The sequence below is a fragment of the Wyeomyia smithii genome, chromosome 3 (genome assembly GCF_029784165.1).
Source record: "Wyeomyia smithii strain HCP4-BCI-WySm-NY-G18 chromosome 3, ASM2978416v1, whole genome shotgun sequence".
NCBI classification, from domain to species: Eukaryota; Metazoa; Arthropoda; class Insecta; order Diptera; family Culicidae; genus Wyeomyia; species Wyeomyia smithii.
The window spans coordinates 54261536-54287663 of record NC_073696.1 but is presented as its reverse complement, the minus strand read 5'-3'; the positions used below and the strand labels follow the sequence as shown (position 1 = coordinate 54287663).

Sequence of the window (26128 nt, the reverse complement as noted above, 5' to 3'; positions counted from 1 at the left end):
TCCAAGTTCAAGTCAAAGTCCAAGTCTAACTCGAAGTCCAAGTCCAATCCAAAGTCCAAGTTCAACTCAAAGTTCAATTCCAATTTTAAGTCTAAGTCCACCTCAAAGTCCAAGTCCAACTCAAAGTCTAAGTCCAACTCAAAGTCCATGTCTAAGTCCAAGTCCAAGTCCAAGTTCAAGTCAAAGTACAAGTCTAACTCGAAGTCCAAGTCCAACTCAAAGTCCAAGTTCAACTCAAAGCCCAAGTTCAATTTAAAGTCTAAGTCCAACTTAAAGTCCATGTCCAAGTCCAAGTCCAAGTCCAAGTCCAAGTCCAAGTCCAAGTCCAAGTCCAAGTCCAAGTCCAAGTCCAAGTCCAAGTCCAAGTCCAAGTCCAAGTCCAAGTCCAAGTCCAAGTCCAAGTCCAAGTCCAAGTCCAAGTCCAAGTCCAAGTCCAAGTCCAAGTCCAAGTCCAAGTCCAAGTCCAAGTCCAAGTCCAAGTCCAAGTCCAAGTCCAAGTCCAAGTCCAAGTCCAAGTCCAAGTCCAAGTCCAAGTCCAAGTCCAAGTCCAAGTCCAAGTCCAAGTCCAAGTCCAAGTCCAAGTCCAAGTCCAAGTCCAAGTCCAAGTCCAAGTCCAAGTCCAAGTCCAAGTCCAAGTCCAAGTCCAAGTCCAAGTCCAAGTCCAAGTCCAAGTTCAACTCAAAGCCCAAGTTCAATTTAAAGTCTAAGTCCAACTTAAAGTCCATGTCCAAGTCCAAGTCCAAGTCCAAGTCCAAGTCCAAGTCCAAGTCCAAGTCCAAGTCCAAGTCCAAGTCCAAGTCCAAGTCCAAGTCCAAGTCCAAGTCCAAGTCCAAGTCCAAGTCCAAGTCCAAGTCCAAGTCCAAGTCCAAGTCCAAGTCCAAGTCCAAGTCCAAGTCCAAGTCCAAGTCCAAGTCCAAGTCCAAGTCCAAGTCCAAGTCCAAGTCCAAGTCCAAGTCCAAGTCCAAGTCCAAGTCCAAGTCCAAGTCCAAGTCCAAGTCCAAGTCCAAGTCCAAGTCCAAGTCCAAGTCCAAGTCCAAGTCCAAGTCCAAGTCCAAGTCCAAGTCCAAGTCCAAGTCCAAGTCCAAGTCCAAGTCCAAGTTCAACTCAAAGCCCAAGTTCAATTTAAAGTCTAAGTCCAACTTAAAGTCCATGTCCAAGTCCAAGTCCAAGTCCAAGTCCAAGTCCAAGTCCAAGTCCAAGTCCAAGTCCAAGTCCAAGTCCAAGTCCAAGTCCAAGTCCAAGTCCAAGTCCAAGTCCAAGTCCAAGTCCAAGTCCAAGTCCAAGTCCAAGTCCAAGTCCAAGTCCAAGTCCAAGTCCAAGTCCAAGTCCAAGTCCAAGTCCAAGTCCAAGTCCAAGTCCAAGTCCAAGTCCAAGTCCAAGTCCAAGTCCAAGTCCAAGTCCAAGTCCAAGTCCAAGTCCAAGTCCAAGTCCAAGTCCAAGTCCAAGTCCAAGTCCAAGTCCAAGTCCAAGTCCAAGTCCAAGTCCAAGTCCAAGTCCAAGTCCTAGTCCAGTTCCAAGTCCAAGTTCAACTTCAAATCCAAGTCTTAATTCAATTTCAAATCTAAGTAAAGTAACACGCAAGATTCAATATTATTTTTTAGGCAAAAAAAGGTTTTTCCACCGGATAGGAATGGATTTAATTGAATAAATTTGCAATCGGTGGTAATCGTTACAATAGAAATAATAGAAAATTCGCATCAAACTTCTGGTAGGATTATTAACAATGAGTTGTTAATTTACCCAACGCTTGACGAATGTCGAGCAAATTTCATTAGAAATTGAGAACAATTCGATTAGCGTCATTATTCACCTCGATTATTGGCTCAATAAGTTCCCTAAGCCGCACAGCGCTCGGCTCGAATTCATAAGTATAAATTGTCCTGCCACCCGGTTTGTTGGGGGTGCGGAAAAAACTACCTTGCTGCCACTCTTTCTGTTCGAACGAAGCAACAGCCGATAAGCTGCAGCAAGAGGTATCACTTTTGTGTAAATCTATCAAGTCAAGTAGCTATTTTCACAAATTACGTTAGATTTTCTGTAATTAACTTTGCATTTTATTGGTTCGTTGTGTGTTATGCTACCCTGTCCGATGCTTATTGCTTCTTGGACCATGGCGCTGAGCACCTGCCCAGGAGCGGTCCCGAGCGATGGCGATATGGAAGGTCTGCTAATGCCGGAGGTTCATTGGAGATTAGAGAGTGACCAGCGCTTCTAGAAGGCGAGGGAAAAACAGTGGAAGAGTGAGAGAGCTGAAACCACTTACAATGAATCTTTCTCTGCCGATAAATTTATTGAAATCCACACACGGTCAAATGAGTCTTTCATGCGGCACAGCACCTACGACGTCAGAAATCAGGACTCACATGGTCTGCAGTCTTCTTTTCACCGACAGAACGGAAGACACGTGGGTCAGGTTTGCTGCCAAGGCATGTATTAGTGGAACGACACCAATGGTAATAATGATGGTAGTGACATTTTGTGTTCTCCAAAAAGAAAAAAACGAAAGTCAAGACAAGTATCCTGCGGCGGAATGGCATTTTGCTGTCGGTTGTAGCACAATTGTCTACATTCCGGTCCAATCAGGAGGTGAGCTTGCATAATACATAGATTCGAGCTGGATCAACGATGTTTGGACAGGGAATTTGAGGTTTTTGTTTGCTTTACAGCAACGGCGATAGTAATTTGCCTGTATTATGTTTATCCAGGACCAGGATCTCCGTTTGCTGGCGAAGCATGGCTACCGCCGCTGCAGCAGGCGTGGATGGTTGCGTGGTTTTTGGGGATCAGTCTTGTCGTATTGACAATTTCTGTCTACGTCCGACTCTCATCCATCGCAACCCCGGCAGTGCCCTCAAAGGCAGTGCGGCAGACGACCGACCGCCGGAGCTACACACATTGCTGAGTCGGAATGGGGGCTTATCTAAACAGCCGTAAAGTATGGTGTAAGGATATAAAAATATTTAATTATTTACATCGACCTGTGCGCCCAGCTCGGCCCGGACACAGCAGCTTTCCGTTGCAGGATTGGATGTCGCCGAGAAAGAGGGAACCAGCTGCCGGCTGGGTCGTTAGACTATGGACGTTGTTGTGGTTGGTGGGAATCGATTGCGTCATAAAGTTGTCAATTTTAGTTTGATTGTAGTTCTATTCTTCTTCTACATAATTGGGGTTTTGCCCTGGTGATGTATGAATATGAGGATGTGTGGATCCGAGTGGCTTGATGCCGATGTGATTTTATCATGTTAGTTTGGGTCGAAAAATTGTAGTGACCCGTTCCATTATTTCAGTTTTCTACTACTTTTTATGTGAAATTTTCAGCCGAGAGACATTGAAATACGTGGCAGGTTAAATTATATTTATTAAAAATAGTTTAACAATTTAAAATGTTGCGTACTCACCTGCTTGCGAATGTTTTTCCGCAAGTTGAACAAATTTCCGATCCCCGTTTCGAGGGTGGCTCATCAACCGAGGCTTTTTCTCCGCTAGGATTCCTCTTGACATTCGATTTCACTACTACACGCTTCTTTTCCCCATGAACATATGCCACGTGATTTTTAAGATTCGCTTTTCGGGTGAAACTCATCGGGCACAGCTCGCAGGGGAAAATTCGTTCGTCCGTGTGCTGACGCAGGTGGCACCGAAGGGAAGCTTTAGAAAATTGCTTCTTGCACAGCGGGCAGGTGATTTTTGTCGATTTGCCCGATGCTGGCTCGTTGGCGGCGTTTGAAGAGTGTAGAATTTCGTGATACAGGAAGGACGCTTGTGAGGTGGTTCTGTTCAGATTGAAAACATTGAGAGCAACAAAAAAATTAATGAAGAAAAACGAAAAAATAACATTTCAGGGGGTGCAAAATGGAAATTTTCCAGCAAATTAGCAAGGTCAGCGTAAGTAGGGCATCGAATAGAGATAACAAACAAAGGACAGAAAAATAAATGCTAGATTAAGGAGGCGGCAAATACCTGAATAAGCATATTTTACACTGCCAGGACACGAGCGTACTGTCCTCGGTGATGGTGCCAACGATTTCATCAACGTAAACAGTATTATTTTCGGACGCATTATTGGCCATGGCGAAAAAGATTTCTGCTGACGCGGATGAACTGGCGACAATGTTATCATCGCAGGCGAAATTTGATGTCGTCGTGGTCGACTGGGTGGCCGTCGGGGCCGATGCTGTTGTCGCCATTGCTTCGGATAATGGATCGGACTGCGAGAGGGACGCTGGCCCTGGATGATGATAAGTGGTAGGAGCGACGCGCTGGGTCTCAGTTGTCGATCTCGATGCCGATGATGGTGGAAGGTTAGAGTAATGTTCGATCATCGTCACTGCTTGCAATGACCTTAAAGCTGTGAAAGCGAATATTGTGATTGCGTAACATTAGTGATGTGCATATTGTAGGCAGTACCGTAAACTGGGGTGACTTTGATCACCGGGGTGACTTTGATCACTGTACCTCTTTTTTGAAAATGTGGTAAAAAAGCGCTCGTAGTGCTTGGGACTTGTCGTAATCTTCACTGATTGCGTGGATATATGTTCGCATTGCTACTATTCATGCATTTCCTGCTATTTGGAGAGTGTTTTTCATGCGAAAATATTAATTGAAAATAAAGAGTATTTTTGGCGATTTTGTTGCATACAAACAATCGGTTCAAGCAGATTCAAAACAACAAGTTGATATACGTAAAGTTTTTTTATTTTGTTCCCAGATTAGTTCTTAAGATGAACAAATATTATAACAATACATTTTATTGTTATTTTTGCAAGTTTTTCCTCAAAGGCAATGTTGAGTCCCAATATTCTCCACAGCGTATTACTTATTTTTTCTTAACAAAAACCCAAGACGTGAAGTAACATGCAAATTTGGCCAATTTCATAAGTCATATTCCCCGTGGACTAGTTTTTGATGATTTTAGACCACCTTCTCTCTCAGTGGATAATCATTCATATATATATATTCTAAAAATATTGTATGAATCTTGTACATTCGCCATTTTAAACTGTTCACGTGGAATGTGAACGGCCCCCAAATTGCTTCCCATATTCATAAACTCGTTTAAGTCGTTTAAGGCAGTTCAATTTTGTGAAAGTAGAAAAGTGTTACACCAAATTCATCAAAACAATAAAGTGATCAAAATCACCCCGGAATGATGATTGGTGTAAAATTTTTAGAGCATATTTAAAAACCGCAAAATTGTTGCTAAACTTTTGAAGTAGTGACTGAATCTTTTTCAATGCATGCCATTACTTATTTTAAAAATATCGAATAATATTGTTTTCAGTATATTCTGAAAATATTTGAGATACAATCAAAAAAGTGATCAAAGTCACCCCAGTTTACGGTACATATATTTATAATTGTGCCCCCATGGATTTTTACGTTGTTTCAAATTGACTTTATTGAGTATGAGTTATTTAAGAAGTAAGTAATTTAAGTAACTCATGGTTATTACTCTGAATAGACAGGCGGCTTCAATTGAAAAGCTGTGGTTGTTCTTAGAAGGACGGCTGGATTTAGTTTCTACAAAGCTGCGAAATAATCGGAATATGCTCTCTTTGCCGTTTTATTTGGGAGCAGAACAGCTTGGATGCTCGCAAAACACCTTCCTAGGCAACAGTGTCGCCGAATAAAAACTTGTTCAATTCCTCGTCATTGCGGATTGCCAATTACAGATCCCCGCTAATTCCAACACCTCTACAACAAAATTCTGTCTTGCGGCCACCTGATCGACAGGTACTACAGCACCAACGCGCATAATTTTTACTACACAAAATACGTTGAATTTCACCAACCGCAAATCAAAGTCTAGTACGACTTTGCCTCCTTTGCTACGACCGGACAAAGTAAATGGTAAATTCGATTGAACGGAATAGCGATGTGACAATGCACAAAACTGCTCTCTGTATGATGAAAAATACGTGTGAATGTCTGAGACACATACGGAAAGAACTAACGCAACACATATACATCTTTGTATAAACATCAAACGAAAAGAAATGAACCAAAATTGTAGCTAACTATTTGGGCGCTTAGGAAAATTTCCTGCAAAACAGATGTAAACTGCTCAAAATAGTTGATTATTGCTAAAGTTTGCTTAATCGGTTTTAGAATCTGGAAACATGTGCTGACAGAGAAACAGTTGGTAAACAAATTTATATACTTATATTTGTATTTCACTTACAAATTTCTAGTATTTTGTCTGAATACACAGGCGGCTCCTCTTCCTCTACTAAGGGAGCGTTGTTTCTTAAGCAGGTATTAGACGAAGCGAATATTTGCTATTTTTGGTACGATTTTTATTTGCATAAAATAAAATCCGTACCAAAAATAGCAAATATTTGCTTCGTGTAATACCTGGTTTAAACTTTAGATATGTTTTAAATCTTCGAAAGAGGCCTACAGAAGATTTTGATGGATTGAAGCAGTTAGTTCAAATATTTTTCCTTTCGGGTACTTGTTTAAAATCGATGTTTCGGTAAAAAAAAAACAATATAGTGGCAAAATTCAATATGGCAACCGTCTACTTTGATGTTTGCAAAAGAAAGTTCTTATGATGTTGGTTGAAGCAATTTAATGAAGACATTCAAGATACAAAAAAAAAAAGAAAGTTGCAAAAGAAAGTTCTTATGATATGTTGGTTCAAGCAATTTGATGAAGACATTCAAGGTACAGACCGATCGTTGTTGCTCCCCCTTGAGCAAATTTAGTTAGTGAAGTTAAATAGAGAAATACCGTAAGATGGCCAATTTCGGATTATTTATCTTCTTCAATGTACAACAACTCTGCATCCCTAACGAATGTCACGGAAAGGAAGAACACAACTTTGTCACCATGATAAGTGGCGAATTTGGGAGCTCCGTAGCAGCAAGGTCTACTACGATGATGATGGTTATTCTCAGGAAAATGTAATTATGGGGCAATATTGGCTGGAGGAACGAGGTTTTGATAAGATTCTTTCCTCTTGACAAAATATTAGAAGGCTCACCTGGTATAAACTGGACAAGAGAATCAGCAATTCAAGAGTTGGAGCAGTTATGATGAAGCAAGTTTTGACGAAAAACGAAGAGTCCAAAAACATTGTTAAGGCGGGAACGTACTCTGGAAAGTGGAAAAATAATAAATTTTCATAATTTTTTTATCAGATGTTTAAAGTATAGTGATGTGGGTTTGGGGTGTTTTGGCTATTGAAGCAAAGCCTTGGTGCTACATCCCGATTCAGAACTTGACCTGTAGCGTACAGGACAATTGCGGGGCTAGCGCTACGATCCTACTGACACTAACAGTCACTCCCGAACCGTGACTCGAACCTACGCAACTGGCTTGATAAGCCAGCATCGTACCGCGTGACCATCTGGGAGGCTTTGGCTATTGAATAAGGTATGACGAACGATATCAAGGACCAGACACCAACTCTTATTACTCTTACTAAATCCAACAAGTAAACAAATTAAAAATTTACCTGTACCGACGACCGGTTTCGAGCAAAATTCTGCTCATCATTCAGGACGGGGCCCGATGTCCAACTGATTACTTTTTTTTTTCTTACGGCTAACCAAGTGTCTGGAGAGGAATGTGGCGACCTACGTCAGCGTGTTCCAATAAATCAAATAGAAGCTTACCTTCCGGTGGCAGAAGTTTGTATGAAACAAAATGTGTTACAATTCCGGGGAAAGTTTTACAAACAAGTCTTCGGACTTAGTATGAGCAGCAAATTGTCCCCGTTGCTAGCTGAGCTTTTCATGAGTGACTTCGAAGTTGCATCACAAAAAGATAAACTCTTCCCCCATATCATATTAAGCTCTTACGGTAGCACGAAACAAGTTTGAAGTGAATAAGGTATATTTGGAGATGTATTTTGCATCTCTTGTATACAAATATGGTGATTATTACGCTGTTGACAGCGTTTTCTCGAAACCATATATTTTAAATGGTGGTACTTTTTTCTCAGCATCTACTGAGCAGATTTGGCTGAAATTTCTTTAAGCGTGTAAAAATAGATGATCTAACTTGTTACATAGCCGTTTTAGAAACTTCCATAAACTGCCAAAATAGCGGCCATTTTAGTAAACAAAAATTAAAAAAAAAAATCACGAAAACATATTATTTTTCGACCTTCCAGAGTAGGGCCCCCCCTTAAAGTGCAGTGAACGAGTGGTTTATCAATTAGATTAACCAAATGCATTTTTTTACTTAATCAACATGAGCCTTTAAACAAAAATAACTTGAGCCTTCTCAACAACTTCGTAAGAGTGAGGTACCAAATGGAATTACTCGGATGTTATGTCGAATTCGTTTTTGTGGTGTTGCTACACCGTTCCGGACTACACTTTGCAGCTTAAAAAACATTTTACATACACTCCGCTATTTTCGGGTGTAGTCCGGGACAGAAAAAGTGTAGTCCGGAAAGTGAAAAAAAAACATTTACGGGGATAAAAGTGTAGTCCAAGCGTAGCTACACCGCGAAAACGAATTCAACATTAGTAATGACAAAAACGTAAAAACAAACTTACTAAATTTGATAAAAAAATCAAAATGATCATGATCAAAAATGTTTGATAAAGTTCGCGAAGGCCAAATATGCCGGAAAAAGTTAAAATTTTTAAAAACAAAAAAGAATGGAAGGTTTATTGTTCCGTGTCAAATAAATGTTGTGTGAACAAAAAAAAAAAAATGGAAAGATCAAAATGTGAAAAAAAGATGAAAAGCAAATTGAAAAAAAATTTGAAGGCATGTAAATGTAAGTAATATCGTAAGAGGAAGGATATATCAAAAAGCAAACTATATTCAAAATATCTGATTGAAAAAAAATGAGACTATCCAATTTGATTAAAATAATTAAAAATCAAAAAGGTTTATTATAAAGTTTCAGTATTATTGAGAAAAATAGAAATAAGAAGTTTAAAGATGTCAGGATGTGAAAAAAGTAAAAATAATAAAATTGGATAAAAGATAGAAAAGAAAAACCAAGTAATTTTTTTTCAAATGTCAAAAATTGTAAAAATTTCACATATGACAAAAAATGTTGGTGTAAAAAATTTCAAAAAAGGTAAAAAATGTCGATTGGAGTCCAAATGCCAAATAGGTGAATATATTAAAAAATGTCAATAATGTTGAAAATGTAAAGAAAAATTAAAATAAATGTTAAGAGTATTATCTTGACATTTTTGGCATTTAGCAATTTCAGTTATAGGGTATCGAACGTCTTCGTCAGTGGTTTTATTCGGCAGTTTTTCTGCAGCAATCTTATGCAAAAGGGGGCCGAAGAAAACCACTGACGAAGACGTTTGATACCCTATTTGACATTTTTCGAGAATTTTGTTGTTGACATTTTTGAGAATTTTTGGCATTTTTGGTATCCTTTTCATTTTCGATGTAGTAGCTATTGTTGACATTTTTCATAGTTTCAAAATTGTAGAGCTCAATAATATTTTGGATATTTTTGGTATCGTAAAATTTTAGACATGTTTGACAATTTTTTATAATTCTGGTGTTCTGATATTTTGAGCATTTTCGTTTTTGCAGCTTTGGAAACAGTGAGCGCCGGTTACGTTCCTACGGTTGGGTTAGGGAAGGAAGGATGAAGTTTTACCTCTGCATCTCTAACGACTGTTACGGAAAGGAAAGAAACTTCTTTGTCACCGTGGTAAGCGGTGGATTTTTTTTATACTTTTACCCTTTTCCTGACTCTCATATGACTTTACTGATCTTCATTACGGAGCCTCGTTATTTACCGTCAAGTATTGGCAATTTAAATGTTTCTGACATTTTTTAATATTTTTACTGGTTCTTGAGCCTAATAATAAACTTATGAGTGAAAGCCGTTCTGAAAAGCCTGATTTTACTAAGATAAGAACTCATGACCATTCACTTGTCACAGTAGACTTTATGACCTTGAGGCTATGAGCTCCCAGATTGCTTAAAAGTCAAATAGTGTTGTCTCATAATGTCCCAAAAGGCCAAAATAAGAGAAGTTTAACTGATCAAAAGAGGGTTGATAATATCAAAAACCAGTTTATAAAAACGATCAAGGAGGTTTAAAAAAGTTCATAGAGAAGATTCAGATAAATCAGTCAAGCCAATAAATCAAAATTAAGAAAAAGTCAAAATCAAAAGTCAATAGATGAAAGGTCCTAATGAAAAAATGTCCAAAAAGTGAAAATATAAGCACAAAGTGAAAGATTTTCTAGACATTCTGTATATGACATATATTAAAATCGTCTAAAAATCAAAGTAAAGAATCTAAACATATAAAAATGCATCTCTGGCTGTCTGCCTGATCCATATAGGCTTGGGAACTACTGAACCAATCGGCGTGAAATTTACTATGTAGAGGTTTCAATGGCCGAGAAAGGTGACTAAGACAGTTCGAAACTCCTCCCTCTTCTGGAAAAAGGGGTCCCATACAAAGGAAACACAAATTTCTCCACATCTCGAAAACTAACCAAGTAAATAGAACCAAATTTGGCATGTGGATGTTTTTAGGGATACAAAACATATCCATGATGCTTTGACACCCCTTCCTCTCCTGTAAGATTCCATATGAATGAAACACATCTCTGCACATATCGAGAACTCTCTCTACTGGAAGGAGGGGTTCCGTACAAATAAAACACGAATTCCTGCACATCTCACGAAATAATCAATTAAATGGAATCAAATTTGCTATGTTAAGGTTTTTAGGAGCAAAAGAAATTTTCATGGTGGCTCGACACTCCTCCCTATTCTGGAATAGAGGGCACTCATACGAATGAAACTCAAATTTCTTCACAACTCAAGAAGTTGTTAGGAGCAAAAAATATTTTTATGATGTTTCGACACTTCTGGATGGGAGGGCTTTTATACAAATTAAACAAATATTTCAACCAGTTTTCCGGAACCAGAATGACGCTCAGAGGCCAGAAATGTCTCTAAACGTCATTTTGAAATCCAAGATGGCGACCTCAGGTGTCTGAAAAAAAGTGGAAAGTGATCAAATACCACCCAATATGAGTAGGATAGAATTACCTTGGATGGACCACTTCCTTAAGTGAACCACCAGTTGAAAATCTGTCCACGTGGTATGTGGATGACCCCTAAATACCATTCGATATAAATGCTTTCGGAACCTGAATGATGCCCTGAGACAAGGAATTGTCTTCGAACGCTATTTTTAAATCCAAGATGTCGCCATCTTTCAGGTTTCTGAAAAACAACGGCAAGTGACCAAATACTACCCAATATTAGTATCTCCGGAACCAGAATGATGCAAGGAGCTACTTCTGGAGTAACTTCTGGGAAACAGCCGAAAACGACCGAATACTACTCAATGTAAATATTTCCATAATCGAGATGATGCGTAGAAGCCAAGCATTGAATTCAAAGATGACCACTTTCAGTTTCTGGGAAACAGCCAAAATAACTGATTACCACCCTGTATGGACATTTTCGGAATCAGATTGATGTAAGAAAAATAGCTGAAAATTACCGAATACCACCCAATATGGGTATCTCAAAAATAGAGGTGATGTACAGAAGCCAAAAGGCGAGGATGTTGTCATTCCGATAAAACCAATCATTTCAAACGATTTGTCTTTTGACTTTGATCATATCCTATGGCTGATTTGTCGTGCATTTGTAGATGATAAACGAATCGCAAGTAATCAAACAATTTGGAATGTTTAAACCTATTTAATTGAACACAAAAATGGGCGGGACGAAGTTTGGCGGGTCAGCTAATATTGAATAAATCAGGTTGCAAAAAAGGTTAAAACCATCAAACCAAATGATATATAACTAAAAATCCAATGAAACGTCAAAAATATTACAAAAACTTTGCAAATTTATTTTTTTAGGCCACAAACGTAGTAGGTAGTAAAATATCAATATTGTTAAAAATGACAAAAAAAGATGAAAAAAGCAAATGAAGTGAAAATGTCATAATTGTAAAAAATATTATGAAATGTTGAAACCAAAAAAATGGAAAGAAAGAATGCCAAAAAAGTAAAAAAAGTACCATGAGTTAAAAAAGAAAATCAAGAATAAAGTCAAAGATGATTCACAAATATCGCTAAAGGTTGAGTATTTCAAAAGTGACCTGAATATAACATGAAATGTGTGAAAAGATCCAGAAAAACTAGTGTTGAGAAGCAAAATATTAACGAAAGTCCGTCAAAGCCATAAAATATGAAGCAAGTTACAAAAAACCAAATGGGAATAAAGTTCCCTCTTGAATTAGTTTCCCATAGTTTTGTCTCATTTTAGGACTCCATACAGTTTTACTATGATTGTTTTGAGTTGGTTTCAAATCATGTGATTTCGGTTTTGTCTCATATTAGTTTTTAAAGCATGAACTTGATTTTGTTAACTCAGGTGTTAGGTAATTAAAAACAGTACACGTGACTAGACCGGATCACGTTAGTGTTAACCAGAAAAAATTGCGTAAAAGTTCACGAATTCCGTAAACTTTTCTCCCCATATATCACACGTGGGTGGTTACTCCTGCATCTGCTACCCAATGCAGGGCGTAAAAAGTCAGTGAAAAATATTCCTACAACTGTTTACCTACCTCTCGGCTCATCAGTGGCGGTTGGCACCGAATGCGTTGCTGCCCTCGGGATTGTTTCATCCAGAAATCCGGCAGCTTCGTTTCGACTCATTGCGCCTGCCGGCGACGAAGTTGAAGAATACAGATGTGACTCCTTTCGTACTTTATGATCATTCATATTTACTTTAATTGAATCATTTAGGATAATTGAATTTTCGCCCGGAAGATGCGCACGGGATGTTGATGGGAGACTTTCCAGTTTAGCAGTGGAACCGGCTGGCACTAGTGCTGCCACCGCAAGCAGCACTCTTCCGTCCGTTGCCGCTGCCGGTGCCGCCGTCGACGGCGACGACGATGATGACGATGCGACGGAATTGAAAAATGTACAATTTTTGTCACGTACGTGTCTGCCAAGTTCCTGGGCTAGCACAAAATTTTCTCCGCACTGTGGGCAGCTGGTAAAGGAAAAAAAACATGAACATGAGTTTATTCAATTGCTGGGACGGGAAACTTTTTCCTGGTACCACTCACCTATACTTGATTTCGGGATGGTCAACTCTAATGTGATTCTTGAGCTCCAAAATATCGGCTAGTTGTCGCTGGCAGACGTGGCACTTTTTCGGGGGAAGACCGGCTTTGTGACGTTTCCTTGCTGACATCACCTTATGCGAGGTCGTTCGGCGATGCTGGAGGGACTCTTTTGGCGTTTGGAAGGATACCTCGCATATCGAACAGTAGTAATGAGCCAATCGGTGCAGCTTTTGGCCGTGTTGCAGAAGCAGCATTTGATTTTGGAATGTTGTTTTGCAGATGTCACAGGAGAAGGTGTTTTGAAAAGTTCGCTTCACCCGGTTGGTGTCCTCCGGGTTTCCCTCGTTGCAAGCTTCGTGGTGTCTCTTGAGCTCGGCGTTGTAACGAAATTCGTCGCCACAAAATTCGCACACAATCGGAGTTATCTTTCGGATGATGATGGGAACCGATCGATTGATAACGGATATTACCTCTCGATGGTCAGATCCGATCAAGTGGTTTGTCATATGAAAGTTTTCGTTACATTCGTATTTGCAAAAACTGCACCAGAACTTTCCGCCTCCTTGAACGCGCTGTTCGTGTTCTAGAGAGTTCCAATGGGACATAAACTGCTGTTCGGTGTTGGCGTAAAATTTACATGGATGACATTGGAAAGGTGATTGTAGCACAATGCGATGTATATTTTTCAGTATAATATCGAAGCATTGATCTGGATGATTCAGCATTCGACGGTAATGATAACGGGAGATCAAATGTTTCCCTAGAAGGTTCGTCGGAAGTCGAGTTTTACAAATTTCACACTTCATGTAGTAACTTTTGCGCTTTCTCTTCACCTTTGGTGGAGAGATTTTCAGCACATCAGGAGCCGTAAAAGATGTAGGGGTGGAAGTTTTCTCAGGACTTAGATTGCTGGTAAAGAAATCATCACCAAGATAAACCGGAGGTTTTGTTATTCGTTTCGATAGCTCGTTCGGGTAAAGCGATGGTTTGACAGCCCTTTCCAGTTCCGATTCCTCTTGCGCTCGCTTTTGATGAAGATTTGACTTTAGATGCCGTTCGTAAACAAATCGCGACGCCAGCTTGCGATTACAAATGCTGCACCAGTAATTATCATCATAAGCTTTGCTCGGAAGTGAAGGTGTTTTATACTCCAAACGAGTGATTTTCGACCCAGGCACCCATTTCCCTTTGGTATGCCCAGGTGGAGGGGAAAAACTCTTGTATTCTTCATCTTCCTCCGGTTCTATTGATTTGTCCAGTTGACCCTCCTGATCGGGCCAATGACGCCATTGGGAGGAGGAGGGACGATTTTCCGGTTTCCATTTGCCTCCGGTGTGGGTTCTTGGTGGAGCGTCGAAATCTTCCTCCTCGTCACTCTCATCTTCCGATGGTTCCGGTGATTCGTGAGGGAAAAAGGTAAACAAAGAATCCATTTTCTTATTGCCGCTGATATCGCTAACAGCTTTCATAAGTTTCTCCGAGTCATGGTGGGGCGCAATCCAGTCATCTTCGTGGTCCTGCTCATGGTCGGGATCAGTGTTTGATAGTGAAGTGGTCGGTTTGCGAGCTTTCGTCCTAGCAGGGATATTTGGCTTAGCAGCAGTCGAAACGGTGGCTCCCTTTTTTGAGCTACTTTGTAGCTCGAGAGACGAAAAAAATAAATCAGCACCTAATTCATAGTCATAGTTCACTTCATTCTTGTAATCTGTTTTGCTATCAGGTCTCTGTACAGGATCATTATGATGCGTTTCCAATTCGTAGTTGAAGCTGTAGTTCGGAAGCTTTTTGTGGTGCTCTGGATCCTTGATTCCCTCACCGAAATCAAAAGGTGTAAAGCCGGGTTCTGTGCCGATTCGAGAAGCTGCCCCACTGGTGGCCGGTTTCGGTTGAACACAGCTCACCTTCCTGTGTTTGATGTAATTTTCCAATCCAACTACAGTGCGGCCACATTTGTTACAGAGATGGGTGTCGTCCAGTTCGGACTCCTCATGAAGCATAGCGTACGGACTTGTCACTCGAGGGCTGAAAGAAGTAAATCAAACTTTAGGTTTGCTTGCTCGTCGTTCACTTTGTTTCAGTTACTCTTTGGTTCGGCAATTATGGTTGGCAAGAATGAAAAGTGCAGTAGTTTTCAAGGTGATAAAGAACTATCTGAAAAATATATCATGTAAAAACATTTATTGCCATACTTCGCACAGCCTTGCTCCGGATGGAAGAGTACTGTATGCAGTCAGAACCGAAATGATAAAATATTAGTTCCAGGAGGAAAACATGACGATGATGATGTTCGTATACTCTTTATCGAGTCGGGATGAACTGGCCCAGCCAGCTTAGGAGAGATAGAGAAAGTCTGTTTGTTTATTAGAGATGGACCAGCAAGAGACATGAGTTCTGGATACACTTTCGAAAATGAATCTATTTAGGCGGAATCACTCCAGCAAAACTGGCGCATAGGAAGCATCTGGGGAAAGCCACACTGCTGCCAGTGACTTGTACAACAACGTCGTCGTTGTCCGAATGCGAATGTTTGCAGTGCCAGAAAATGCTTCAACGACTACGCAAGAAGCAGTACCAACTGGACTATGCACAGTAGAAGCAACCGTACAGCATATTAGACTGGTGCCGAGCTTTTTGAATATATATGATCCCTTAGGAGGATGATTATACTGCCATCTAGAGCTTGTTACGGTCATAAAACTGAAATCCTTATTTTGATGAATGGCCAAAGTTGTTGTCTAATTGTTGGAATAAATTCTATTTGATATATCACATGGTTATTACACAAATTTATGTACACAAGTATCTACATATAGGTGGGCATCGGAAAACGAAAACATCCACCCGGCTAGCTGCTGCTGGGTCTTTCTCTTTCTCTTTACTTCCGAACTATGTACGGTCTAATTTTCACTGCCACCGGAAGTTTTGCACTCTCTTACGGTCAAAGAAGGGGGACCATCTCTCACAACCGAATGACATAACCTTCCGACGATTGTACGGATGGACTCTCGATAGCTGGAAGGATAATGCTTTTCCGTGCAAAGTGGATACCTGTATTCAGTGTACGGTGATGCACACATTTGATTTAAATATATTTGCGCAATTACCTTCTCTTTCCCCTTTGTTTCGTGCATAAGTTAAATAAACGTTTGATTGACCGGAGAGTTGGTCATTTATTTTCTGAACAGATTTCACCATAAAAAAGTGTTATGTTACAGATTCTATTTTTGAACTTCAATAACACTGGTCGACATAAGCAAAATAAATTTTGCCCCAAAGCTTACACTGGAAAAAATGAAACTATAGTTGGTAATTAAGATAAACAAGATTAATGTCACAATGACTGCACATAGTATGTTAAGGGCCTCCGTGGCCAGTTTAAAGGAGAGTAGAAAAATGTTTACGGTTCATAGACGATTGACGCCCCCCCTCCCAAAAAAATTGTCTTTTTCTTGATATAACACATAGATTGCCCCTCACATTTAGATATAAGCGGATCCATTAATGCTCTATATAACGTGCGTTTTGTATGCCCAAATGCTTCTTTAAAGCAACGTTTTCTTGTAAAATGTAACTAACAAAAGTTAGGTACAAAAAACTAAATTTTAAGTAACAGTTACATAAAACAGAATGAAGATAGAAATTTTGTTTGCTCAGCAAAGTTTCATATTTTTGCAAGTTCTAAAACTTTGCCAAATAAATCATGCCTCTATCTCTTAACACAAAAAAGTTAGTATTTTTCTTATATGAAAATCTACTGTAACAAATGCTCGCCGTACTCTAATATGGGTAGATTGGTACAAATGGAACCTACAAGTGTTTATTAGTTAAACTTAAATTCAAGGAAAAGTATTGACTTCATGATTCCACTTGCTCTTTTTCAACTATATACGTTCTTGATGTTATCGAAAAAAAGAGCTAAAATATGATATAATTTTGTAAGGAAAAGTCCTGGAGATGTATGTTCTTTAGCAAAAATGTTTGTTTTGTGTGCCCTAACAATTTTTCTGAACAATACTTTCGTGTAAATTGCAACTTACAAAAGTTAAGTACAAAATACTAAATTTTTAGAAAGTTCCAAATAATATACTTTATTTCTTTGTACCTAATGAAAATAGGATTTTCATTTGTTAAACAAATTTTCATATTTTTGTATCTTATATAACTTTCCTGAATAAACCATAACTCTATCTTTTAACACAAGAAAGTTAGTTTTTTTTTTTATTTTAAGTATGGTAAACTTTTCATAATGTTTTACAATTTGCGATTATGTGGGTCATTTAAACAAACAATTGATCGGAAGACACTATTAAGCTAGGATGAATGTGAAAGGCGCTGTGAAATTAAGTTCCACTTTCTGCCTCATTGGACCACTGTGCAATGGCAAGAACATAGTATAAAAAATTAATTTTTGTCAAATCAAGTTACCTTGATGACATCAGGATATGAAAATTAGGAATATTCTAAAGTTCGACATCACTGCTTTTCTAAGTGCACAACCAATCCACTATCGGCTTGTAAATGCAACTAATTTTAGTGGTATAATTAGGATTGCGGAATCACGTGGGATTGTGAAAGTCAATACTAAAACGCTGCTACTAAAGATAAGTAGGAGAACTGCTCCATTATTCATCTCATACATAATGAAAACACAATTGGAAACAGGAGAAAACACACATTTTCTAACTAAACCAATCTGCTAATCCATGGAATGGATTATTCTTAGTTCACTTTAGATTCCTCATAAAGTATTATCCTCAAAAACTCACTTCAAAGCACTAAATTTGATATTATAGTCGAGCATCTGCACTCGAAAACTTATTTAATTCAATCACCTACCTCAGAAAACTACACCCGCATATTGGTTCATACGGCTACAACGGGACTCGTTCAGCAGCCAACCAAAGTTTTTTTCATCACTAGCAGACCACTTTTTATTTTAATCACTAAACAAAATCACTTACTACACTAAGAATACTTTAGTCTTTGAAATGTTCACCTCGAATTTCCTAAAACAAGCTTGAATTAGCAGAAATATATGAGATGAATTTCTACAATTCCTGAATTTCAACTGTATGTATTTTCATCTGTTTTCACTGCGTTGAAGAAAATCAAAAGTTGTCAAATCAGTTTCTGTTAATACGAAAAAATCATACTGAAAATGTTGAATTAACCCGACATAATTGACATAAATCTACAGCACTGTTGTGGTTACCTGGGTTACCAATTTTGCACGTAAACAACTGCAGCGGACATCTAGGTAACCTACTACGACGCACAGTGCGTTGAATGTATGGGAACGCGGGACAAAAATCAAAACAGCTATTCTAGTTTTTTTTTTCAATTGGTGTGACACGAAAAATGTTTAGTACTGATGAAGCTACTATTTGCATAATTGGCGAATAAAAAATCAAATACGTAATCGCAAAAATGTCTCATTTTTGTAAATAGGCATAAAATGATATTTTTTCAAGAATATTATCCATTACGAGGTAAAGGCTTGAAAAGCATATTCAAATAATTAAAAGGCGATGAAAAAGTGACCTAAACGCCATCTCAATTAGTTTTTATTATTATTTTTATTTAAAACCCTTTTGATTATGTTTATATACGGTTTACTGTTGCAAAACATTTAGACATCATTAAGCCAGGAATCTTTTATGTGTTTTACACATAAATTACGTTTTAAACATAAAACTAAGGGACATATGTACGATAAACTGCTCACTCTTGAGTTTTAGTAAAGCGGGCAATGTATGCAGTTTGCGAGGATGCGAATATGAACGGGAATAGAAGGTGTGACTTTTAGGCGTAGAAAAATTTTTCCCTCGTCCAGACGGGACTAAAACTTAAAATGTAAGTCATATGACAAAAATTAAATTAGTTCGTAAAGTAAATCTAGCCAACGGAGCTCTTCCGTGATACGCGTTCGGAGTCTAGCCACCGACTGAGGTGTCTCATCGCTTGCGCCGCTGTAGATATAATTAGTCATTATACACTGTGTGCGTGAAGAGATCACTCTCTCAGTAATAAAAATTAGACTCCCACCGGGCAGTGTGTGCAGTTCATCGTTGGCGTGCTGAGATACGGGAACACAATAGTAGAGGGTGATTCGACTTTGGTTTCGAACTATTTATACCTTTCCCAGTAGTTTAATTGGCCAAAACACCTTGCCGGAGACAACGAAGATTGCGGGTTCGTGTCCCGTCTGGACGAGGGAAAATTTTTTCTAAGCCTAAAAGTCACACCTTATATTCCCGTTCATTTTCGCATCCTCGCAAACTGCATACATTGCCCACTCTACTAAAACTTAAAATGTAAGTCATATGACAAAAATGAAATTAGTTCGTAAAGTATGCTCACTCTTGGCTCCAGAGGTATCATTCGAAAACGCGAATTCCGGTTTAAAGAGCAAACTTGAGTAATGGGAATCACTTCCAAAGTTTGAAGGATATCCCAAATAAGGGGAAAAGGTGAAGGTAGTAACATGTATAATGTAGTAGTTACATGCCTCTACCGTTGGCATATTGGTTTTAACTTGAAAAGATATAGAGTATATTAAAAAATTAATTTGAAAACTATGAGAATTTTTCAAATATAACGTATCTTTTGAATAGTTGAAACCACTTCACAGTAGATGCGTTTCATAACCGTATGGATGAACTTACGAGGTTAATGATATCATTACACTACGTCTCAAACATGTATAAAACATATCAGCATATAGAATCGGGTCAAAAAGGAATCAACTTTTTTGATTTTTGTCTATGGAACGTAGCACTGTGCGACGGCCTGCGGCTACGTTCATTCATGATAATGTGATTCATTCATGATTAACAACGTGATGAATATGGAGGCGTCGTGAGATGAATAATTGAGCAATGATTCAAGTTTTGAGATGAATATGGAAGCGTTGTGAAAAATGGTTTGTTTTACGAAATTCATTTGTTTATTTGTTCAATGATTTGGTGTTTAGTCCGTGCATTCTTCGTGATTATCGGCTTAATTAGATGAATAATGGAGCAGTTTCCCTATTTTTCCTATTCATTTTATCTAGCAGTTTTGACATTTTTGTAAGTTTTACGTTTTTAAGTCTTCTTCTTAGCTGGTCTCGAGGTACGTTACTGGTCCAACAAACCAGTCGTCATAGGTTTGAGTCTCGGTTCGGGAGAAACTGTTTAGTGTCAGTAGGATCTTAGCGCTAGCCACTCAATTATTCTGTACACTTAAGCAGTTGATTGCGAGGTCTTTGTAGAATTAACAGAAGATCAAGTTCCGAGTCGGAATGTAGCACCTAGGCCTTGCTGCCAGAATGGTTACGCGTCTAAATAATAAGCTTATTTCTCATCTGAATTTCAAAATGCAATTTTTAAAGTGGTCACAGTGCCCCAAAATAAACAAAAGCTTTGAATTGTATTGCTGTTGAGTGCTGTGCTTATAGCAAGGTATTGTTGAATAATTCCATGAATAAACATGGAAATAGGAGAAAATAGTGGCTCAAGCACAGTAAAGGTGCAGTGTTGAATCTCTTCCACAGGTTCATTGTGCGATGAATGTGATGATAATAAGAACAGCAATCGGCCAATTAAGTAGTGAATTCTAGACTTGGCGAAAGAGTCATGAGTTTTTGTGCTGTTACTTCACACTGTAAAAGGCAGGGCAATAAATAGGGTAAATTCATCTATAGAGAAATCCTTCCCTATCCGCCAGATTATCTGAATTTATGCGAGAACTCGAGGGATTTCCAGAAAACATCCATTGGTAAAAATCTTATCCAGCAAATCTGCATCACAAACATTTATAAATACCGATTTATGTCAAGAGAAATGGAGTTAATCTGACGGGTTGTCCACTATAGGGTAATAGATCAAAGGGGTCCACTATAGGTTAATTTACTCTAAATGACGATATTTCGGAGCAAGTGGCTTGTATTTTATAATTTTTCCAGCTTTTAAACAAATGTTGTTGTGCAGGAATATTTCTCTACTCAACTGGAAACCTTTAACTGATGAGACATCTGGATAAAAGTAACAAACTCACAATAAAACTGTTTGACTGTGGTCGGTATAACCGACTTTTTGAAAAACCGGTATTTCGGTATTCATAAAAATAAAAACCGGTAATACCGGTAAAAACCAGGGGTGACTCGTGGTCTTGAAACCTACTTTTTCAACTACAAAATTCTTAAAGTCATAGTTTGGGGAAGTAATGATGATTGTCCGTGAAAAAAAAAAACGCAAGTCACTCTCTCTGTACTATTTAAAAATAAAACTGAAAAATAGTTGAGCGTGTCGAACGTCTCCGGTAGTGGTTTTCTTCGGCCGGTTTTCTGCCGCAGTCTTATGCAAAAACCTGCCGAAGTAAGCCACTGCCGAAGACGTTACCTACATAATTTGGGATTTTAAATTTATTTTTTGCTTACGTCTCGGGTTGCATAATTTCAAAACTCATGTACCTAATAACAAAAAACTTGCAGATTAATTAACTTTAGCTCCTGATGGAAAAATAAACAAGTTTGTAACTGAAATAGAAATAATTATTTGAAATTTGAGTAGCAGTCATTAGCCTAACAATGATTTATGAATATTGTGACAAGTTTTTTTTTTCAATTTGAAGAAAAATACCGGTTTTTCGCCTTTCCAATACCGGAATTTCGGTACTGAAAAAAATATCGGTTTTACCGGTTTTACCGGTTTCTGTTTTACCGATAAACCACTCTAGTTTGACTAGATAACTTGAAAAAAAAACCTGGAAAGTTCAGCTTAAACTGGTGTCATAGCATATCTGCATGTCAGTGTGCCACGCGAATCAGAAATGACTGGTTAGACATTGTGTCTCATGCAATGCGAATTTTTTAATATTTCATGTAATAAAATGTTTTTAACATTTATGTATTAAAAATAATTTCATGATTTTCCAAGTTTCTGGGGACTTTCCAATCGATGCCAGCTCGCGATTTTTTCATGAGTAAAATGAGTGCGATAAAGCTATGTGGGCTTATCTGGCGCATGTCCCGAGCGTGAGTAAAGTTCTTGCAAACTAAACTAGTTTTCCAGTAAAAATTTGATGAAAACATATTGTTTTTTCTCGGTTTACCCGGTTTACCGAACTGTTTTCTTGTCTTTTCTCTAGTTTCCATGGTGATGGTTCGTATGAGTGCAACCGAAAAAACATAGAAGTGGAGTATTTTGGTAATTTTTTCGTCTTTGTTTTAATTGCTCGTTCAAACTGATAATTCCAAGGAAGTCAGCATATTTTTAATTTAAAATTCATGACTTTTTCCGGTTTCTCCAGTTAACGGTGTATTGTTTTCCCCAGTTTCAAAACACAGAGATAAATGAGCTTAACAACGTCCATTCATTCGAAAAACAAATTTTCTTTAGACCTTCAATTTTAGTTTATTCTAGTGTTTCCCCTCCACACGTTGTTAGTGGCTTGACCTGTATGACAAAGGTCTACAAATTTACTGTGAAGGTTTTTCCTACAGTAAACGTAGAACTATCAGATGAGATTCGTACCTGAAGCAGAACACAAGGTATTGGAAAATTAATTCAAAATGGTAGCAAAATGTATAGACAAACGAAAATAGATTTTTTTACTATAAATTTATCCTGCCAAATCTTAGATCTGTTGGTCAATAATCGCAGCCTCCTTCTGAGTATCTGCCAACAACTTCACTGTTTTGAAACATTGCTGAGCTCGAAACAACAATAGCCCTGAGGCATAAAATATGTATGTTTGGTCAGTGAATATGACAATGGTGAACGATTGAATATTGCACACAGAAGGTGTTACAATTAATACAGACCTTGTTGATAAGTACAGATTAGAGGATACTGATTTTTGTTATTTTGAATAATAACAGAAGGCCCAATCATGTCAGCATAACGACGCTTTAATCTCAGTTGGAGTAGGGAAACGAAATGAATAGTGATGGTTTTATTATTATTTATACTAACACAAAACACATTTGTGTTCGCAATTTCAGTCTGAATATTTACTCAAAATAAGCATAATCAATGCAACGAAACCAATGAATCAACCCAGTGAAGAATTTGACATTCATGAGACAACCTTGAGGAGGGAGCACACCGATCGAAGAGCCTCCCGGTTCCATTTTGTCGCACAGCGGGTCGTTTATCTTACTCATTATAATCCCTAATGAATCCAAAATGCCCATCGTTCATACTTGAGCCTTCCGAGATTGTGCTAATTGCTTGCATCATTGCTCTGCTCGAGTTTGTTACTTTTCCATGTGTACACATTAGGACCATTCATCGTCGTGTGTACACGAGCCTAACTTCTTCTCCAAGCTTACGAAAGTATTCTCCCTCAGTATCCTACGGCAGCAGCAGCAGCAGACTAGGCCCAGAATAGGCGGTGAAGAGTGATGAATCTCGCGGGAGCGAAAATTATTCATTATTTCGAAATGTGCTATCGTCAATTTGTCATCACCTTGTCTTGCGTGACGGTGCTAACAATGCTTTTGCTACTGTGCTGCTGCTGTTGCTACGTCTGCTTTCCGGTGCAAACATCCTGGTAGCGAATAAAGTATTTTCCTTTCTATGTTGTAAAACATACGGGCACCGAAAGGTGCAGCAAACGATTCCATCTAGCCAATTCCAGAGGATCCTGATTCCTGAACTTCCCCAAGCATCCGTACGAAAAACGTGCACACGCACTGGGTATGTTATCCTGCATGTTCTATAGACAAACGCAAGCAAATCTACCACTCTGCTGCAGTGAGACAACCAACAAAACGGCTTTCGTCTATTCTACTCAAGTCTCAGAGCAGCATCACAGCGCTGATGGTGAAGTTATGATGATGATTGCTGTGAGGAAATAGGCATTCTCCGGTGTGTTAACTTAAATCTACTGTGAAATAGCGAAAATTGCTAACAATCTCCTGATGTAAGTATATTCGCTACAATTTTCCCTGTCCTCCTGCCCCACAAGCGTTCTAAACATAAGCCACTGCATGTTGAGCGTTGAGCAGCACTTCTGTTTGTAGTGCCCGTAGGACAAACTTCATACTTCTGCCGAGTGTTGTGTGATATCGAATTTGCGTTCACCAGGAACCACCGCGCCGCCGTTCGCCGGTACGAGATGCGGAAAAGCGTGTATACAAACATAAACAACGGCCTACAACAAGAGAGTTGTTGGGTGCCTTTGCCTCGGTATCATCGTTGTCGCCATTCACGCAACGTAATCTCTTCTTGCGGTTTCACATCGTTGCTGTGCCTTTCCTGACTTCACGGACGACGACGACTTGCTAGCTTGAAACTGTGCGGCTCAGCTCGAGCCGAATTGTACCCGCTGGATTCGGTGGGGGGAACACCATTTATCTTCAGGCTGAACACACGTGAAACGGAACGCAGTAATATGGGAATATTCTCTACGGATGCGAGCCGGCAGCAGCGGGCGGAAGGAAAATGGTTTCGAACAGTTTTCCAGCCTTGCTGAAGTGCTCTCACACGCACCGGTAATATAGAGGAGGGATTTCACGTGAAGTCAGCCGTCGAGTTGGCAACAACTGCTCAAATTTTACTGAAATCGTGTGAGTTTGGTGACATCGGTAATTAGGCATTTTTTTTGACTGACGTCTTTTTGAAAATAACCACCTTTATCTTTTACCTTTTTTATGCAAAATATGTTGATCAAAAAAAAAAAATTCAAATAAAAATAACACTGAAAGGAAAAATCTAACCTCAAAGACCGTAATACATTTGTACTAGAAAATCTGGTATGTCTTATTAAGTCTAGATATATGATCAATTATTGACTCATGATTTTAGAGATGAATAGAGTAACTGACCCGAAATCAGGACAATTGGCCTGATTGGAGGCCAAAAATAGGGTAAGTGTAAGTAAAAGAGGATGTCACAGGCGTGCTCAAATACGAACTTGAATCTTTTCATTGATTTGGATACTTTTAATAATTATATTTAACATTTCTCAAAGTTGTACTACACTTTATCTATCCTATAGATGAATTGAAATATTGGGACTTTTCTGGGAAGTATCTAAACACAAACTTATGTGAAATCCCTCAATATAAAGTGATCAGCATTCGTAGGTTAGGTTGGGGAAATTTCCTAACAAGATCAAAGTAGATTTCGAATATTCACGTGCTCAAAAAAATAGAAATTTGCAACATACAACGAAAAAATCACATTTGCTGTGATTGATTCTGCACTAATTGAGGTGATGCAATTTTCTTAACCTTAAAATCCACGAACATCAGCGTAAAGCAGTATCTTCATGCGCGCATACGGTGTAACATGCTGTTAGAGTGGCTCCCGGATATCAACGCTCGGTCTAATATGCTCACACCGTTAGCCATCAACGTCCGCTTTCTTCTCGAAAGCATAACATCGTCACCGTTGTCGTTGTCGTCGTCGTCGCTGTTGCAGGAAATGTAGGTACGTGCCGCGTCGTCGTTCGTGCTCAACTTTCGCACGGTGTCGTTTGTGGCATTGCGGCTAATAACCGCAGGAATTTGAAGCGCGAAACATTAAATCAGTGCAAGTTATTAGAGTAGTTTAAAAAGCAATTGTTATATCATATATTTATTACGTGAAACAACACAACTAGTCCGGCACTTGGGGAACTCTTGTACGCTCGCGTTGTTGTTGCTTGCTACTCATGAGCAAAAGGCGCAGCTGGAATGATGCTGCCGAGGTGCTTCAGGCGTTTTTGAAACAAGCCCATGACGGCTTCTGTGTTGTATACAGACTGAAAGGACGACGACGTGAGATCGGTCACTAATGGGCTCTGAGAAAACTAGAACTATGGTTCAGCCGGTCAGCAAACTATTGACCGCAAGCAGCTGCATGTTGTATATACGGAACGGACACGCATAGCAGGTTCGAAAATCGTTAACAACAACCCGGCGCGGAGCATCTAAATCTTGTCGACTCGCACAAAAACTATGCATCGATTGTTCTGAGTGCAAGTAGCTAAAGTAGGATAGGAAACGATAGTTGCATCCATACGGCAGCGGTAAATGTTCGGCTGCGAAATCCCCGCGGCATGGCAGGAAATCTCATCAGCATCTTTTGCATCGGCAGGGATCGA

General features: G+C 39.0%; 1 protein-coding gene across 3 annotated transcripts in view; it reads right to left on the bottom strand.

Moving 5' to 3' along the window:
• Nucleotides 1–26128, bottom strand: part of LOC129726957 (zinc finger protein 236-like) — a 161889-nt gene that overhangs the window by 52557 nt on the left and 83204 nt on the right. For all 3 annotated transcript variants that reach the window (XM_055684276.1, XM_055684277.1, XM_055684278.1), the window contains exons 2-5: nucleotides 13055–15076; nucleotides 12545–12978; nucleotides 3961–4348; nucleotides 3399–3773 (exon numbers count right to left, since the gene is read on the bottom strand). In XM_055684276.1, the coding sequence (XP_055540251.1) occupies nucleotides 3399–3773; nucleotides 3961–4348; nucleotides 12545–12978; nucleotides 13055–15051 (3194 nt within the window). In that variant the 5' untranslated portion in view covers nucleotides 15052–15076. The remainder of the gene's footprint in view (nucleotides 1–3398; nucleotides 3774–3960; nucleotides 4349–12544; nucleotides 12979–13054; nucleotides 15077–26128) is intronic.